Source organism: Argiope bruennichi, chromosome 2 (assembly GCF_947563725.1).
Source record: "Argiope bruennichi chromosome 2, qqArgBrue1.1, whole genome shotgun sequence".
Classification (NCBI taxonomy): Eukaryota; Metazoa; Arthropoda; class Arachnida; order Araneae; family Araneidae; genus Argiope; species Argiope bruennichi.
In genome coordinates this window covers 3044356-3064519 of record NC_079152.1, presented here as the reverse complement: position 1 = coordinate 3064519, position 20164 = coordinate 3044356, and the positions used below count along the sequence as shown (strand labels likewise).

Genomic DNA, 20164 nt, shown 5'->3' with positions numbered 1-20164 from the left:
AGAAAAAGTATATATCTTTCAGACGACTAAAGAGTTGATAATCGAACAATTCATACTCTTTTTGAAAATATTATCATTGAAATAAAAATACATTACACATATTTTAAAAGAAAAACTGCGCGAGAATTTATATGTGGCGGCTTATGTGCGAGCACCTGAAAATCTTCAACTGTCACTCATAGGTTTCCGGTAATCCCATTCGGGGAATAAATAAAGGGAAAAAGCTTCAGTACTATCCCAAGAACACATGCAAAGCAGGGAAGCACTTTGAATATTTTAAAACCATAAGAATAGCCCGTCGTAAAAGATTTGGCAAGGCTTCAAGTCCAGATGCATCAACATAAAACACATCTCAGCCTCGGTTCCTCAAAATGGCTGTGCTTTTCCACAAATTATTTAACGAACTCCATATAAATGCATATTCTTCGGGGAAACTTCCAGAGATTCGCCTCACTCCATTTCGCAGCTTAAAGGAATGAATCGGCGCTCCTTTTCCGCAAAGTTCAAAAGGCGGAGGGAAAAATTGGAGGAATTCGAATATTTTACACAATTTCAACCCGTTTTTATTCAGAGTGATGGTGCTTTCTTGCTGGAACTCGAGATTCTTACATTAGAGTTCGGCGCATACAAATTGGAAAATTAAACTCTACAAAGACAGTTTTTGTTGGGTTGCCTCATTTTTGCTGCAGCTTCTTCTTCAATAAAACATAATGCCTTCTGCCTCTCGTTTTTCAGAAAGGCAGCTACTAGAATTGTTTAAAATTAATCCTTCATTCTTTCACTGTGCACCAGCTCAATCTTTTGATTTTAGAACATTCATTAACCCTCTGGGTGGAGAGCACTCAAGAAAGAAGGAGGCCAGATACCAAGCACAATACAACGACGGAATAGATGAACAATAATGAAATTAAAAATCTTCCAGGGAAGACGAAGGCTACTGTAGAAAAAGAAAAAAGTAAATTTTGAAATATTAAATCTATTTATTCTTCCATTAGTTCCTGTCATTGGTCATACTAAAGATTATATTTACGGTGTCGTTGCCAAACTTTGTCAGCTATTAAAATGCTCGCCACATGACTGAAAACAGACAAACGTTATACGATAAATTAATTTTATATAGCAAAATTATATTTGACCGGTTACAACTCAGGCATATCCCTACAAGATGAAAGTAATAATAATAAAAATAAAAATTTAAAAAGAGATAATTTTAAAAAAAGGAAATTATGCGAGTAAAATATACCTTTACGTACAAGAAATTTTCAAGAAAAAAGAAAGCGCCATGTTAAGTTTTCACAATAAAAAGTGAATTATTTCAGTATCATGAAATGCAAATCCAACTAGTCAAAGAATGATATTATTGTTTTGAAATTTCATTTTTTCTAAAATCAGACAGTGCTTAAACAGGAACACAGTCTTAATATAATATTGATGCAAGAATAATTTACAAACAGCTCATTTAGATATCATTTTGAATTATTTCTGTCATTTACAGGATTTATTTCACTTAATATTAGTTATAATGTAAATATATGCGGAAATTAATTTATATGTTGAAATATTTGTCTAAAATTTATCTATCAAAAAGAGTTGTATTTACATATCATATATATTTCAAATGAAATATTTGAAAGAATTAGAAATTAATAGATTATTTATTTAATAGACAAACAATTAAAAAAATCTTTTAAAAACAGATTTATTAATACACTAAATAGCAGAATTTTTATATTATATATATTAAATTTTTAATTCTATTATTATTTTAAAATCACCTTCAGGTGGCGTCATTGATATAGAAAAAACATTCTATTAGATTAATTTAATGACTGATATTAAATTAATACAATAAATTTCTGAAAATAACATAATAAATCTTTGCCAAGAGTAGTTTTTAAAATTCTAACCAAATCAAGAATTGAGCGGAAAATAGAAATTATCTATTTTGACAAGCATGAAAAGCATAATAAAGTAAACAAATATAAATTTTTATTAATCTAATAAACATCAGAATTTTTGAAATATTTTCTACTTTTTACTCTTATTTATACATATTATAAGTATCGTAGAATCTTCAAATGAATTATCTTTTCAGATTCGTTGTTCGGAGGTATAGTTTAGTTAAGTTATATTAACGTCCCATTTTAAAGCGACTCTAGGGCTATTTTGGGATGGACTTCGTCATTTTGAAGCACATATGACAAATAAGGATATCAGATGACGAGGGCGACAACAGTGGGTGGCCCCGACAGATTGAACGTGCACTAGATCCGTTCGCACGACGGTTCTTTGGTGGAGTCGGGTCTCGAACTTGAAACCCTGCCGTTCGGAAGCCAAGATCTTGCCACCAGGCCACCGCAGCCCTAGTACTAATCATGCGCTCAACACGTAGGGAATCAAAATTGTATTTAATCAATCAACTTCTGGAAGTAATTGTTTTCCTTTCCACTTTCGGGAGAATGTCAAAGAATACCCACCTGACTCTGGACTTGCCTCCCTGGTCCGCATCGGTGGCTCTGAAAGTAGCGAGGCTGGTGCCGATGTCGGCGTCCTCCTTGACGATGACCTCGATGTTGGGCTTCTCGAACTCGGGCTTGTTGTCGTTAATGTCTCTGAGGCGCACTCTCACCTTGGCGTAGTCGACGTGATAGGGCTCTGAGCTCTCGCCGCCATGGTCGCTCACCTGGATCGTGATGTTGAAGCCGAACCGCTGCTGAAGGTCTTCGAAGTCGAGGGGCTGCGGGTAGACACACAATAGTCAGGGACGTGAATTCGGCTAAACAGCCAGAGAACAGGACTACCACTTTTATGTACTTTTAAATCAATATTTTGAATTAGATAATTTTTAACACTGCTCGTAGGGAGATATGAAAGAGAACGAAAAGTCTCCGTCAGGGCTTCCCTCCCTGGACTTTTTCGGAGTGTGAGTGTCATTTTGTTTGAAGTAAATTCTTCAATCGTGGAAAAATTCGAATAAGATTTTTTAAAAAATGGCAAAGTTGATAGCAAATTCAAATAGCAAAGCTGATAGAAAATTCGAATAAGATAAAAAATGGTAAAGTTGATAGCAAATTCGAATAAGATATAATGGTGTTCAAATGAAAAAAGTACGTATTTTATTTATTTTATTCAAAGTATACACCATAGGCCTGAGCACAACGATCCCATTGATTAACGAGCCGAAGGATTCCATGTTCGCAGATTTCCTGTGGTCATGAACAGATCCATCCTTCACAGCGTCCTTGAGTTCGTCATCCAAGGTCCGCTACTTGTTGAATTCTTCGAGCACAGAAGAACCATTAACTCCGATGTGTACTGAGAGAGACTCCAGAGACTACGCTGGTCCACCAAGAACAAAAGACTTGGGCAAATCACGGAGAGTGTGGTTCTGCTCCATGATAATGCGCGTCCAAACGTCTCCAGTGTCACACATGCGGAACGGGCTAAGTTCAACTGGGAGCAGCCTACAGCCCAGATATGTCGCCCTGCGATTTTCATATGTTCGGTTCCTTGAAAAAACATCTGAAAGGGAAGCGCTTCAACTTGGACGGCGAACTCAAGGACGCTGTGAATGACTGGGTCTCGTCACGGCCACAGGAATTCTAGGTACAAGGAATCCTTCGGCACGTTAAGCAATGGAATTGTTGTGCTCAGGTTTATGGTGCATACTTTGAATAAAGTCTTCATTTATACCCACAGTGTCGTTTCGTACCTTTTCATTTGAACACCCCCTGCAAAAAAAAATGACAAAGTTGACAACAGCTAGCAAGGGAATACATTCGAAAATAATGTTTTAATTGGTAGTTTAGTACCGAATGGGAGTTATTAACTTACGTCTTATCATTATAAAGACTCACGACAAACGTATGCATTCGCAAGTCATGAACATGCCCTGTACGTATTTGAACTGGACAAAATTTAGTCTGATTAATCGACCGCATCATATTCCTCGCTGCGGAAATGCGGAAAATTACAAATTTTTTTTAAAAGTCGGGAACGTTTAAAAATTTCGGAGCTTTCTGAAGATAAAAAAATGAATGATTCATTCAAGGAGCAGATCACGAAACTGCATTTCTTACTATTCTTGTTTAGCTCTAGCTCCTTTCTTCTAATAATGATCAACCGATCTTGTAAATCGCGAATTCAAAAAAGAGAGCTCGCATTGCAGAAACAAAAATAACATTGGAATCTACACTTAGTCACAAAAATAAGAACTCATTACAACAGCTTGTCATTTTTTTAACAGTAAAAATGCAATTTTAGGGTCGCTACATAAAAAAATTATATCAATAACAATAAAATTTCATCTTCGTTCAAAATATTTTTTTTTTGTAAAAAATACTATTAATGGCTGTTTATGAGAAATAAAAGATACGAACACACACTACAAGACAATGGATAATAAATGAAACAAAATAAATAGTACAAAATGATGCAAGATATTGCAATACATCTGAGAAAAATAAAATTTTAAAACAATAATGGAGTTAGATTTCCCTTTTCATTGAATATGACTTACCAAAGCAAAGAAAGGGAGTAGTCAGTACGGTCATTTGTACACAGACAAACAAATGAAATGTTTTTCACGCAGAAACTCAAAGACTTTCAAGCCATTCTCAACATCCGAGGGAGAAGCGAGCGTCTGCTTGTGCAAGTAAACAATATGTGACAGGACCATCCATTCAAGGGCACATTTGTTTAGAAATCCGAAACACTTCCAGAATCAAGAAATACTTAGCATAGACATAATCATTTTAAATAACATGAATCGAAAAAAATATGTTATTCAAAACAGGCATCTCTGGGACAAGATTTTTAAAAAATGCGCACCGGTCTACGTCCCATTGCTGATTCAAAAAAATATATCTAAAACCTGATAAAACAGATATTTGGATAAGCTACATACACAGAATCTACCTTTTTTTTAAATGTACAGAATGGAATCACAAATGCGAAACAGGGGACTCCTTATCAGTGGACAGATTAAAAGAAAAGGATACACCAGGAAAAGCTTTCAGCAGCGGTAACGTCGGGATGTTTCGGAATTCCGCGGAGTGACAAAGGGGTCGCGAGCACCTCCACATCAAAATTTGGAATAGTTATCATAATTTGTCAATTGAGGGAAAGGTTAAAATGAATTGAAACTAGTTTAGACGAGCGCAATAAAGCTCTAATGTCATGCCATTTGGCAGAATTGTTAGATTAAAATTTTTATGTCATTATTAATGTAAAGTGATATTTTGTTATTGATGGGGGAAAAAAACCTTCAATGGAATGACGTTGCACGTGCCTTTTACTATGGGGCCTGATTTAACAATTGAGATAAGTTATTTTCGAAAAAATCCAGAAATTCCGCGCGTGTTGCTCATCGTAGTCTTTAAAGGCCGAAACAGTACTCATTTTGTGTGATTTTAATCCACCAGAATGAAAACAGAGTTAATAAATTCTCAGTCTTTCTACAGACGGAAAAGGAATGCAAGAGTTGTAGATGACACCTTTAGGTCTTTTTCTAGAGCTGGGCACAACCGGATCACATGATGGCATTTAAAGTAACTTGTTAAGAATCTGGAATAATTTTTTGAGGAACTGAATGGATGATCTTTTAATAAATTCCGAAAAATAGGTTCCATTTGGAGATCATCATGAAATATTTTCCTTCTGACGTACTAGCGCGCATTAACAATCTTCATCAGATGTTTATTTTAGAAAAGTTGCAAACTTCTTAATGTTTTGGCTGGAAGTGGCCCCCTCCCCCAAATTGGGAGCATACACCAACACTAGTCTTAGGACAAACTTTCAGTACAAATCTAACCGAATACAAATTCCCCATGCACAGCAATCCAGTTGCGTGAAGCAAGCGAAGCAATGCATCGATTCAGATGGCACATCATTTTGAGCATTTTGTTGAATACTCCAAACGTTTGCTATTATTACTATGTTTTGCACGACTTTATATGCTATTATTAATACAACAGGGTTTATCTACTATTTTAAAACAGCATAAATTCTGAGTTTGGTTTAATTCTTTTACTTGATTTCTTGACAAAAAGCCACCTGTAGCGCACCTTCCCTTTTATATTTAAGATTTTATGTTTCATTTAAAAACTATTTTTTTTTAGTAAGACAGCCCTTCCTTAAGATATTTGAAACACTCAGCAGGGAGGAATCCAGTGATAATTTTGTATTTACCTTGAATTCATGACCTCTATGAATGCCTTCACACACACACACACAAACAAACAAACAAACAAACAAAAATACGTGTCTCTCCACTCACCTTGGCTATCTTGAGCGAACCCGTACCGTCGGAGTTGGTAACCATCGTAAACTTGTCCGCCCCGAAGGCATTGTCTATGACCTTGTAGCTGAACCTGTTTGTCTCGAGCAGATCACCGTCGTTCACCGAGACCACGAGGATGGGTGTCTCCGGGATGTTGTCTCCTTCCGTTTCATCCACTTCCACTTGCCACTCCTTCTTTGTGAATTCTGGTGGCATGTCATTGATGTCTTTTATCTTGATGGTGGCTGTTCCCGTTCCTGCAGGGAAATGCGAACCGGTTCCGGTTAAAACAGTTGAAAACACTACAGATGCCTCAGAGAAAAAAACGGCACATCATAGAGTTTATGTTTGAAATCTGCGTTCTTTGTTACTGAGTAACGTGATTTATTGGTTTGTGTTTCACAAGTGCTAGTGCAGGAGAATACCATGGTCAGCTTTTCGTTTGAGTGCCGTGCCCAGTTGCTATTTATTTTTACAGCATTTAAGTTTCGTACCTAGATTACGATTACAAAATTTCTACACTTAGAAGGGATCCCAAGATTTTGATTCATTCCCAAATTTTAAACCACCATAGATCCAAAAAGAACGCAAAAAAAAAAAAAAAAAAACCTTGTTACTATTTAAAAAGCAAGAAATCCATCCAACCATGCAAAACCTCAACAGAATCCAGAATTGTTAGCAATCAACTAACGAAATAAACTTCTCAGACATATTTAAATTTGATAACTACCCACAAAGCAATTTGTTTGCAGTTTCTAATGGCAAATATCTAAATAAACTCAGTAATGATCAAAACCCACGTAACAATCTGCTCATGCTAGCTGAAGCTTCAACCCATCCTATAAAAAATAACTTAAAATGGATCGCCTCTAATCAAGTATCAGAATTAGTAAATGATAAAAAAATAAATAAAATCGACAGTCCCACAGATTTTGTAGTGGGTATCAATCCGAATATTATCATTGCACATCTAAGATTAACATACCATCTCAGTGCCTAATTATCACTTTTCAATCAATTCCTCGCGAACTTGAAGAATCACAAAGAGGATTCATTTAGTTTAGTTATATTAACGTCTCGTTTTTAACTAAGGCTATTTTGAGACGGACCTTGCAATTTTGAACCGCGGTCAGAGGACAAGGATTGAATTTCAGCTAGCATCCTCCTCTCCAAGCTTCCACACTACACCAGTGCGAGGGCGTTTGGCCCCGACGGATTTAATGTGCACCAGACCGGATTACACAACGGTTCTTCGGTGCAATCGGGTCTCGAATCTGAGATCATCCACTTCCGAAGACGAGATCTTACCACCAGGTCACCGCGGCACTCATCACAAAGCGAAACCGGCATGTTAACGAAAAATATAGTTATTCGTACCTACTATTTCAATATTTTACTCTCGCAGTTTAAATTACAAAAATTACTATCTAAATCTCATCTTCTAAAGACAACTTCAATACATTAGAGGATCAAAAGTATTCGAATACATTCGGATTAGCAGATTTTATTCGTATTTTCCCAGAAGGTGAACGACCTCATCAATGAAGGGAACATTCGATTCAAGGAGCAAATACGATTTGAATATCATTTGAATGAATTCGTTTTTATACATAACATATCAGAATTAATTAGGATTGACATGAAATAAGTTATCAATAATCAGATTTGCAGGTAGGTTTAGAAGATCTTTGTTTTTTTCTTAATATTAATAAAAATTCATCTTTGAAAAGTTGGTTCTACAAAATACATTCGTTAACGGATGATTAAATAAAAGTATGAGCTAATAAAATGTAATAATAAATCAACGAATGAATTAAATGCAATCATTAGATTTTAATATAATGGCATTTTAAAAAATAAAACCGAAATTTAAAATCGCATTAGACTTTTTCTTATTTGTAGTTCTTTCTATTGATAGGCATTTGAATATAATTACAACATCAAAAGCTAAATAGCTGTTATTAATTTTCATTTCAAGAAAACTTCATCAAAAATTATATCACATAAAAAAAAGATTTTTTTTTTTAACAACAACCATCTGGTCAGTGTAATAGTAGTGACAGTTTTTATATTTCATATCAATTATCCAAGTTTTTCAAGACAATCTCTAATTTTCTTTCATAAGAATGAATATAATGAAATGTCAAATAATGTTATCAACTGCTTACATCCACTCAAATCCACAAAAAAATTCTCTGTGCTTTCCCTGTACGTATGTGCAATATAAGAGAAAATGCGCGAACAGCACTCGTATATCATATATACTTACAATGGAAAAACAATACCCCACAATTTTAACGAGAGGAAAAAGTAAGGTTCTTCAATAAATGAGGATTTAAACAAGGTACAGGTTTGAAAACAGTAAGACTTTTGGACAGGCGTTTATATATTTTTTATAATATTTTCCCCAGACATAAAACACTCTGCTAAAAGGGCTGTTTGTCCGTTTCAGTCGCTTCATTGAAATCAAGTAACTTTTAATCATTATTCCAATATCAGTCTTTTTTTCTCAGCTTTAGATTTTTAGGATTCTATTTTATCAAAAATAAGTGTAATGTTTTTACTTTTCGATCCTTCCCCTTTTGACAATGTTTTTCATTAACTGTTTAACAAAAATGAAAAAAATTGCATTTATAAGAAAACACCGTTGGTTTAGATGTCAGAATTTTTTTAAAGAAATGATTGAAGAATATCAGCAATATAAGCGAAGCTGATTTTCGAATCGATATATTCTAACAAGTATTTATAATATTATCACTCGTGGCAGATATAGAAATAGTTTTTTTTATTGAAATCTATGCATTTCATTATGTTGTCAAAAACGTTTAGAGTACTTTCGCAAATACTGATATTTTCCACCCAATGAAAAGAACCAAACTTCAATGAAAATTCAGAAGAACAAGTAACTTCCAGCACGTCTAGTTGGACTTAGCTGAATCTAGTTGGAGCAAATATTCTATACGTTGCTCTTAGAATAACATTTGCTTGATACTCAGTAGAATTATGTTCATGCTGAAATGCTCAGTGGATTATGTGTAGTATACAAACACTTAGATCTAAAATTTTAAGATCATTTTTACACGGTTCTACTTTGACATGTTTAAAAAAAATATATACATTTTACTAATTTGTAAAAGTAATTTAAAGTAAAAACTTGATGCAACATCTTTACAATTCTCAAACAATTCCTGAACCTTAAAAATATTGAATTACAATATCTTCTGGAAACTTCATTGCTTGATTCACACCAAAATCTTAAAATAGGATCCATTTGGTATTTTTATAAAATGCAGTTCAAAGACTATTACTAATTCTTTTTCAAAGATTTCTTAAGAGATTGTTGAAAAAGCGGAGTTAATCCGTAACAAATAATGTACGACATTTTTGTACGACCTGAAGTACATTTTTTAGCTATTTAACTAACATTGAACATATGTGAAAATATTTCTGTAATTGAATGGATTAAAGGACGAATGCGAAGCAACAAGTTTTAATGCTCACAAAAGTTCTGCTTTAAATAATGGTTCGTGAACTGAAAAGTTCGAATTTGGCTTATTTTCAGACTTGACATATCATCTTCTCCAGTATTTCTTTCTCGAATATCAACTAAGACTCTTTTGAACTGGCATGTAATTTTGTATGTTTCCCCATTTTTTGGCATGACTAACAAGTGCCTGTTTTCCCATATTACTAAAGCTTATTATCTTCTTACAAAGCGAGCAGCGTATGGCAAATGGAGTTTGCGGAACTTCTCTATCCCATTCAGCAGAGTCAGAATTTATATTTTTATCCGTCCAATTCGTATTAAATACGAATTATTTTGAGTAGTTCGTTGTTTTAATAAATTCTCTAATCTATTCAGAATAAGCTCACAAATAATAAGCTATCCATTCAATAAACTCACGTGTGAGCGATTACAAAACATCGCGCTGCTTTTGTAGATTGGATGCGGCTGTTCCCACCAGAGGGAGTTACTCCATTCTCTGATCTACAGCAGTCCAGCTCTTTCTGGGAATCTCATTGGAAAGAAAACAACTGTCGCTGAAATCGAAATTATACTGATCTGTACAGAAAAAAATTGGAACGAGTAGAAAAGGGGTGAGTTTTCGCGATTATACAGTTTCGCTTTTATTACTGTGAAGTCGATCTTATATTCTTGAAATGCCCAGATATTTGCATTTTTTAGGAGAAAAAAGGAACTAAGAGACATAAAATTCCCTGTTTTTTCACGGGTTTTATGGAAATTTTCAAATTTCCCTGTATTTTAGATGATTTTTAAATTCCTTCCTTGTATTTTTTTGGTTTTCCCAACCTTGTTGCATAAAGTTTTGTATAGCCTAGGAAGTATTATATATACCTATAAGAAAGTGAATATGCTAAATTTACCGAGACAGGCTGGTCCTTAATGGCGAGAGAAAGAAGTTACAAAAAGGACTCACGAAATAAAAGATATCGGTACAAAAGTACAATTAGAAAATGTACGCAATAAAAACACAGGAAAAAGTTTCATGACATTATCTGTAAAATGGTGGAGATATTTGCTACTAAAATTATGAATTCTCCTCGATTTGAAAAAGGATTCCCTGAAAACTGAAATATATATTTTTCAATGTTCTCTCCCTCTGAATGTGTTTTCGGATCTTTTAAAATTATTACTCTTGTTTACTTCCTTTGTTGCTTAAATTTTACTTCGCAGTTGTTTAACTCGGAAAAATTGTATAGCAATATCGGTTCCTCAGTAATTCACCAGGAATCAAGTTCATGTCACTTTGCTTTACAGATTTCGTTAATGGTGTTACAAGAGATACTAGAATTCTGCACCTCGGAAACCATAGCACCTATTCAGCAATGATTCGGAACCAGCAAATCCAGCCCGAATTAAGAAATTCGAAAATCTTCCGAACATCGCATTCGGATACAAATTTGACATGCTCCGGTTCGTAAAAAATAATCATTTAAAAGAAGGCATTCATTCCCTTCAAGAATTTATCAGAAAATTAGTCTCCTTCAACAGTCCTCTCTATGGCTTTTCAAACAAAAACCGTGGTAGGAGACTTTGTGTGTAACCTGGAAGAAGAACCAATCACTCACGGTTTAATCTCAGGCCCGGAACCAGAACCAACCCTGCAGCCTTCTGATGATGGGGTAAGCGAAAATACAATGGAAGCCTAGTCTCTGCCCAGTTAGGAGCAATGAAACCTTCCTGATTGATAAGGAGGGTGCATTCTACCGAGGACAGTGTAGTAGAACTTGTGGTGTCAATTCCAACTGCGCTTAATCTTCTGCATCATGGTCCAGTGCAATGCTGTTCGGAAACCAAAACTGGTACTTAAAGGTCTGCGGAAGAGGTCAGTCTAAGCAATGGCGTCCGTTCCTCACCTTGGGTTCACTTATTGGTCGGTGAACAGGCGAGCGCTAAGTGGGTTGCGGCCTCATTTGTGTTCGCAAGTTTGGAAAAGTCAACTTTGACTGAACATAGGGTAGGCCCTGAATCGGGAGTATTGTCCAGCTTCAGACTTGTACAGCCTCGGCTGTCTGATGCTTCCGACTATGGCCCCCTCTGGGGTTTTCGTCATGAGTACTCTTGGCCGGACTATAGCATGCATTGGGACGGGCTTCCTTCCATACTGTGCAAGACTTAGATGACCGTATTTCCGCCATTCATCTGCAACGGGCTCTCTCCTCGCTAACACCAGTTTCGATTTCAATATTCTCCCCGAAATTGTGTGACCCATTCGGAACTGAAGCGAACAAATATATCTCAGCATTCAACGTTTCTCCGAAATTTTATACTGCTGATAAATTATTTTATTGGACCTTTTTTTTTCCTTTCTTTTTAACAGTTAACGAATATTAACCTTCTTATTTTTAAAATCACACTATACAAATTCTAAATTATTTTGCGCAGTATTTATTATGTGAGAACTGTTGTTCTTATGTCACTTTTTTAGAAGCTTCTCTGCCCGGGATGACTTTAATTGTTATTTATGCAAACAATATTTCAAGCCTTCATCTGTATTGAATTTTAAAATTTTCCATCCCATTCCTGACTAAACCATTTGTAATCGATGCAACTGCTTTGAGCAACTTGCATCAAAGAAACAGTGATTAAGGGCTAAAATATAATTTACGGAAATTGCCGTTTTTAAAGGAATGGTAAATTTATGACACTGCAAAGAAGAGGTGCCGCCAAACAATTTCACGATGTTTAAGTCTTCACAGCGCTGAAATATGGGATAAAAATGACAAAACAAGAAAATATTTTAGCAATCTATTATGCATACAACTTTCTCTAAGTTTAAGCAATAATTTGAAAGTTGATTTTTTGTACAAAGAGAATGGTTGAAAAACAAATACCAATTCATCAAAGTTTTATTCAAAATACTACTGCATAAGGAACTAGAACATGCATTCTGACACATATGCACAGGAAACAACTTTAAATTCTTCGCTTTTTGTCTCCCAACATGCAATTTTACAGATGAAACAAATTTTTTATACATTAGTACAACATGTATGCTCATTAGTCAGCTACTTAATTAGTTCTTCCGTCATTAGTTCACGAAACATAGCACACTGCAACACAAGGAACACACTACTAACAGCTAAGCACCGGGGACGTCAAAAATGTTTCAGAACGGCAGAAATTAGTAAAATTTTGAAGGGAAAAAAAAAAAAAAAGAGAGCATTTCATGCTTAACCGAAATTTGGCGAGCAATCAATTTTTATCTAAGCAAGCAACCAGTCTAAAGAGCCCCGGTTACAAAATGCATCTCAACGAAGAAACGGAAGGATAAGGGATGCTTAATGAAACACTTGAATATCCTGAACCCTGATACAATCGAAAACATTTAGAAATAATCACATTCGTTTTATCTCAACGAAAAATCATGACTGAATTTAATTAGATTGCAGAAAAAAAATGAAGAAAAATAATCTAGATTTATTAAATATCCAATTTATAAAATTAGAGCAGAATTATAAGCGCAGGAAATTTTACCATAAGATCAGCTCTTAAGTGATAAAATTTAATAATTAACTATACTAGTTGAAAGTCATACAAATTAATAATAAAATATTTTATAAATTTATATAACTTAATGAATTCGTCTCTCACCTTATTTCAAATGTATTTCAGTATAATATTCAAAAATAAACTAGCGCCAAAATTCATAATAGCTTTTCAAATCAGAAATGACTCAATTTTTGAAAAATTACAGCCGTCTTAAACGAATCGAACCTTTTTTTTTTTCTTCTTATGAGTATGGTGACTCGTGCATTTAGATCTATTCTATATTTCTACAGGGTGCTCTGAACCGACTGTCGAATTTTAAAAATGCATAACAGAAAAACGGTTAAGGTTAGAAAAATAAATTCTTAAAGCCAAATCATGTGACAGAGCTAGGTTTTGGTTTTAATCCAAAACGCTGTCGATAGATGGCTCTGCAAGTTTCTTTTTATCGTTCATCCTGCATGCACATCATCAAAATACGCAGCCTCAGAAGCAGTTAGTATGAGAAAATACATTACCAAAATACAGATTAAAGTATGGAATCTCCTCACATTATTGATAATATTAAAGACCACTGCTTGTTTCACTGCTCTGTTTGAATGGGAAGAATGGTATCAAAACCGGACTACTTCGGATTGTTAAAAAGTTCCCCGCCCACTACACAAGCTTCCCTGCCTCCTCTGTGTTGTTTCGACAGCTTTTTCGGTGTCCCGTGAAGTTATTACAATTACAAAATTTTAATGGTATGATTTGAATAGCTTAAACGCGTCATTTTAAACCTATAAATGAATCTCAGCATGAAAAGTCTCATTTTAACATTCATTCTAACTTTTGAAGCCTTTTCATCAAAAACAAATTATCGCCAAAAGTTTTTGATTTTTTTCATAGCTGATTTTATTCCGTTACGATACATTTCGAACGTTCGAGAAATGATCCTGTTCTATGCGAGACATTTTGGACGTCCGGAGCAACGGCGGTTATAGGCTATTCTGTGTCAGTGTTAGCTACCTTTGAAAACGTTTGTACCTTTGAGCCCCCCTCCGTCCATGGCAACCACCTTGATGGTGTACTCGGGGTTGGTCTCCCGGTCAAGGCAGCAGACGGCTGTCGAGATGACACCTGTCTCTTCGTCGATGGTGAAGATGAGCTCCCCGTTCTCGTTCACCTGATTCTGCTCAATGGAATACTTGAGGCGGGCGTTGGTGCCCTCGTTCGGATCGTCGTAGTCAGTCGCCGTCATCGTCATCACCGTCATTCCTGCAAAGAACGTGCATAAATAATTTGAATGCATTGCTAAAATAAAATTTATAAAAGTTGTTTTTAAAACAGACTTTTATTGATGAATTATAGAAAGATCTTCTCATTGCAATCAATTTCTTAATTCATCACCGGCTGGAAACACAGAAGTACAATCAAAATTTCATTAAATGAATCAACTGATAATTAAATTAAAAAAATATTTGAGGTTTGTTTATAAAGTATCCAACTGTAAGTGTTTTTGATCAAATGAAACTAAGAAAGCATGACTTCGTACAGAAATCAATCAAAGGCAATCCCAATGCCAATCTTTAAATTTTAGCACCTCTGCAGCAACCTTCAGGCAGACAACTGATAATTTAGGGAAAGTGAAGGAGGGTTATTTTATTGCCTTATAAAAGGTGATTGAAAATCAAAATGTAACATTATTGCATTACATTTTGTGTAATTTTTGGCAATTTCGAAATGGAAAGGATCAGGCGGATTAAACAGGTATTCAAGGTCATGCAGATAAAGGATTGGTACAACCTCTTTAAGGATAGCCATACATTTATGGCAAATAGAGAATGTTCTGGTAGGTCCTCAACACCCAAATACGAGATAGACAATGGCCATGTTAGGGCCCTGGGCGACACAAATTACTTTAAGAGAACTTGCAGAAGTGGAAAATGTCAGCGCCCATACATTTTGACTGAAGATCTGGGCCCCAGAAGAGCTTCAGCGAAATTCGTGCCTGAGTTTGATAATGATCAAGCAGAAACAACTCCCCTCGGAGATCACGCAGCGATACTGAAGACTGTCAATAGCATCTCAATGTTCTGAACATTGATTAGAAGCAGTGAGTTCTGGTTTTATAAGTACGATTCGAACACCGTCATAAAAAAGGAAAGGAAGAATCCAAAAGAAATCAAGGTATTGTCTTAGCTGTTCCAAAGTTGTGCTGATCGTATTATACGACTCAAGTGGCGTGGTATTGTTTAGAATTTGATAAGGATGAGCAATTTCAATGATAAAATTTCATCTATCAAGCAGGTCGCTTTTTAAAATTACCGTGTTCACATCTATAGACAGATAGAATGATTGTTAACAGAATTTGCCCAAAAATTGATAATAAACTAAAATTTTTGGTAAAGGCCTCATAAACAAATCGAATGAATATAGGTCAGTATATTTTTGAGATATTGTGTTTAAAGAGAAAAATAAACGCAACAATAACAACAAAAAATTGGAAATCTAAAATGAATAGAATCATTAAAATAACGTAATGAAATTTTTTTTAATGCTCTTTTTAGAAAAGTTTGTAGATAGTCATAGATAGTAATAAAACAATACATCGAAATCAACGCCGAAAATTGCCTTGTCAGAAAAAAAAGAATTTTTTATAGAACTTTTATTTACTAATTCAACACCAATCCAATTCATTTACACCAAAATACCTGCTGCTTTTCCAAAAGAAAAAAAATCCCATTACCTCCCAATGCTATGAAAATAAAGAAGCCCTTTCTTTTTATGCATTGCATTAATTTACGCGAGACCCTCGTTATTCAAATTGGATTTTTCTTAAGTCTAAACTTATTACTAAGGAAACTCTAAGAAACTGACATCCCGTCGAATTCATCTGATCATAATACGATTTCTCTTTCTTTTTGTATCACCCTGCATTTTTTGTTTTCCACCGAAAAAAAAGGCCGGACGAGACAAAGGGAGGATCCTATTTGCATAGCTAATGCGGATCGGACGTTTTCGGGAAAAAATGGAGATGAGAGATTTAAATGGATTACGTCAGGAAAAGCGGAAAAATTGCGATCGAAAAATTTAAAATCTTGTCCCGGGAAGGAAAAAAAATTCATTTCGACTCCATTTCTTAGAACATTCATATGCCAGAATTGTAACATTTTTTATTCGAGCATTTCAGGCAAATTTCTGAACTCGGTATTTTGTTTGATGACTGGAAATTAACTGACGTAAAGCGCTCAGATGCATGAAAAAGGAAAAATACAGCAAACAATGCCTCGATTATTTGGACCTTTCTCAACCGAAATCTCTGCTGAGTGAACAAAAATCAGAAAATAGGAAAGCGCTTTTTCCTTATTTTAAAGACGTAATCACTAAATTTTTCAGTAAAGAGTGTAAAAATCGACATTGAAGATTTTTCTGATGTTAAAGAGAAGATTTCACGATTCTCTTTTATAATAAATCTTAATACAATAATATTTTAGAATACAAGTAATTAATCCCTTCACATACAATGACGAGCCTGACTCTAATTTCTAATTTGAAATCTGAAACCAATTGAAAATTTTAAGTAATTTAAAATGCAAAAACCACTTCAACATTTCAGATGCCCTTATATCATTATAAGAATTGAAATAATAATAAATGTCCCAAAAGGACGTATCCTCCAATTAGAGATTTAAGTAAATAAGAACTTCAAATATAGAGGTTATAGTCACAAGCAGTTCAGTTATCCAGGTAAAATTAGGACAAACACACTTACCTAGAAGGAGGTGAGGGATTTAAAAGAAAAAAAAATATCAGCAGGCTCAACTAAAGAGGATAGGTGCCCGATGAAAACCATTTTTGGTTTTGGTATTGGTTTTAAAAAATAGGATGGTTTAAACTTACGTCAAAAATTAGAGAGGCAGTGATATTCTCTCAATTATCCCTCATACTAACGCATTATGGTTTATGTTTCGTATAGTAGAGAAAGGAAAAGAGTGGGCTTTTGAGGCCTCCGATTAGAACCACAATGGTACACTGATCTACAATTTGGATGACCGCTGTAGATGTGGTAAGATTTAATACTCAGTTTCATTAGTTTAAATATTCGAGACGTGAAATTATAATATTAGCATGCCCATTAAAAAGCACACAGATAATCGAGTCTTTGATCCTGATTCCTAATGAATTCCACCATTCGTAATAGATCTATAAACTTGGTGAGAAAACCACATACAAATCTTCTATCACTCATGTACAGGCAGACAGATGCAGATCTACAAATCTGATAATCAAATCATATATTAAATTCATCTTTTTAACCCTTAGAAATTCCAGTATCATGCATAAAAAAATGGGAAATAAGAGCTACAATGGTTTAACAGATGGTATATGTCCAAAAAAAGAAGATTAACTTATGACTTTATTCCTAACACAGAAATAAAAATAAGAAAATACTATCCACTGGAAACCCAAATTATATCAGGACATGGATGATTTCCCGCATATTTACAAATATTTTGAAGAATGCAAGAAAATAAGTGCATCTGTGGACGAATGGGTACTGTTTACCATTATTTAAACGAATGTATAGAAGTCTCAGAACTAAGAAAGAATCTAAAAGTTGAAAATAATAAGCCCAGTACTAATGGTGCAGGAAAATCTTAATGAAAGACACGGCGTTGAAAACTGACAGTTTTTTTGCCAAAAATTTAAAGTTTAAAAGTGTTTGCCTTTCTTCTGTTGTGGGACACACATTTGGAGGAATACAAGGAATTTTGATAAGGTTTTCTCAAAGTGTTGACCAGCTGCTCGTAAAACAGATTGGCAAATGTAGGGGAAGACGAGGAGGAAAGTCAGAGATTGACCCTCTATGGCTTAGGGCCATCCGCCTCGAAGAGGATGCCAGTTCGGAGAATTTGCCAGTCATATGGATGGATTATGTTAAAGGACAGCAGTCGGTCACAGCAAATCCTGCCGATGCTGTCTCGTTCAGTGATGGCGGGATGATCGGCTGCACACAAGAAGTACCATGTCCGTATAGAAACGGAAGTATCACGAACGAATAGAAACATCTTCTACAATCAGATTTTGTTCGAAATTTTATAGAAATTTACAATTTTGCAGTAAAGACCACATACCGAATTTTTTGTCTCTATCTCTTGGCGTTTTTGAGTTCAGCTGTTCCAAAAAAGACATAAATTAGAAAAAACGCCTCTCTGCAGAAACAGAATTGCCAATCAGAAAACGTTAGATTCGCCTTAATTTCAAAGTGAAATGTCTCCTCTCAGTGTTTTAATACTGCATGACAGAAAGTGAAAATATTCGGAATACCTAATCCAGAGCAGAAAATGACATCGATGTTTCAAAGAAACGGAGAGCGCCTGAAAGGATACATAATAATGTTTTTTCCCTCTCTCTCTTCAGAAGATATAATGAAGTAGATTTAAAAAAGAAATCGATTCCCTACCACTTAATTAAGCGCAATCGGGGAGACACACATATTAATTACAAAAAGTTCCAGGACAAACATTTTCCTTTCTTTTTTTTTTTAGTTCCAAAATGATTATGAAAAGAAACGGGCGAAGTTTTTTCCCCTCCTCTCGGTTAGAGTAAAGAAAACTCTGGTCCAATTCTCCCTTATTTACAGTGAAGAAAAGTGAAAAAATTACTTCCGAGATCATTAGAAAAAGACACCTTAAAAAAAAAACCGAGATAAATTTTAAGCAGTCTTTCCTTGTAAATATTGACTCGCGGAAAAGAAAAAAGATGTCAGGAGAGATGTTTGTTATGAGACAGAGGTTAATTTATAGCGCATAAAAAAAAGGAACGCGATTTTTACAAGAACTCGAAAGGCGATTGAACATGCTAACATCAACAGCAATTCTCGCGCGAGCTCTGAAATAGACCTTCGTTACGGCAAATTTTACTAGCATGCTGGAAGAAATAGATTCAATTAAAAATAATTTTTAAATATTTTTATTTAATCCTAAAATGCACGACTGTTTTTTTACAAAAAGGCCATGTGCTTTGAATAGCTGAATATAATTTAGGTAAATTATTTTAAAAATTTAAATAATTTTTTATGGTATTTAAATTTTTTTTAAATGTGCCAAATAAGTACACGATGAATTAAATAACATCCCAGTGACACAAATCACATTATAACGATTCTGTAGCAAAAATAAAACACCCCTTTTACCAATGTATTTTTTATAATGCAAAAAATATTTTATAATATTTTTCATTGTAGAATATTCATACAACCATCTTAGTATAGTAGTATTTTTTTCAAACTTCCAGTTTAAATCTTTTTCGTGTCTCGCTATTGCAATATATCGGTTTTTTCGACAAATGTTTATCAAAAAGCATTTACAAAAGGGTTTCCAAACACGTACTGTTGCCCTTTGAAAGTTCGTATGAAGTTATAAATGGAAATAAAAACGTGCCTTCAAGTATCTACGCGATTCATTGTAGGGGCAACGTCTTTCATACTAGTGAAGATGGAATTTCTAAATCGATTTTTCACTCATTTCTTGGTGAGCCAGAAGATAAATTTTGACCAGTTGTGTATTCTCGATGACAATACACGATTTTCAGATCATGAATATTCATTAATATTAATTAAATTAAATCTTATTTCTTTCATATAGTATCGAGTTTGAAGAACAATAGATTTCAAAACTAAAAAGTAGAAAACAAAGCCTTTTTAAAGTATAGAAATATTTAAAAAAATATTCGCAACGATATTTTTACAATACTCCTTGTTTCACACCTCCATAAATATGAAAGATATATTTTGAATTATATTTGTCTGTTAATTTATTAACCTTTGAAAAGGATAATTCAAAAACACGGGGAATTAGTAGCATGAAATTTGGACTTTACACTAAATT

The 20164-nt window shown here is 34.5% G+C and overlaps 1 protein-coding gene across 7 annotated transcripts in view; it reads right to left on the bottom strand.

Annotated features, from left to right (window-relative positions):
• Positions 1-20164, bottom strand: part of LOC129960609 (neural-cadherin-like) — a 726863-nt gene that overhangs the window by 77677 nt on the left and 629022 nt on the right. For 4 of the 7 annotated variants that reach the window (XM_056074153.1, XM_056074136.1, XM_056074177.1 and 1 more), the window contains 3 exons: positions 14301-14549; positions 6278-6537; positions 2478-2737 (listed from right to left, as the gene is read on the bottom strand). In XM_056074153.1, the coding sequence (XP_055930128.1) occupies positions 2478-2737; positions 6278-6537; positions 14301-14549 (769 nt within the window). The remainder of the gene's footprint in view (positions 1-2477; positions 2738-6277; positions 6538-14300; positions 14550-20164) is intronic. The other 3 variants (XM_056074161.1, XM_056074146.1, XM_056074169.1) reach the window with 1 other exon arrangement.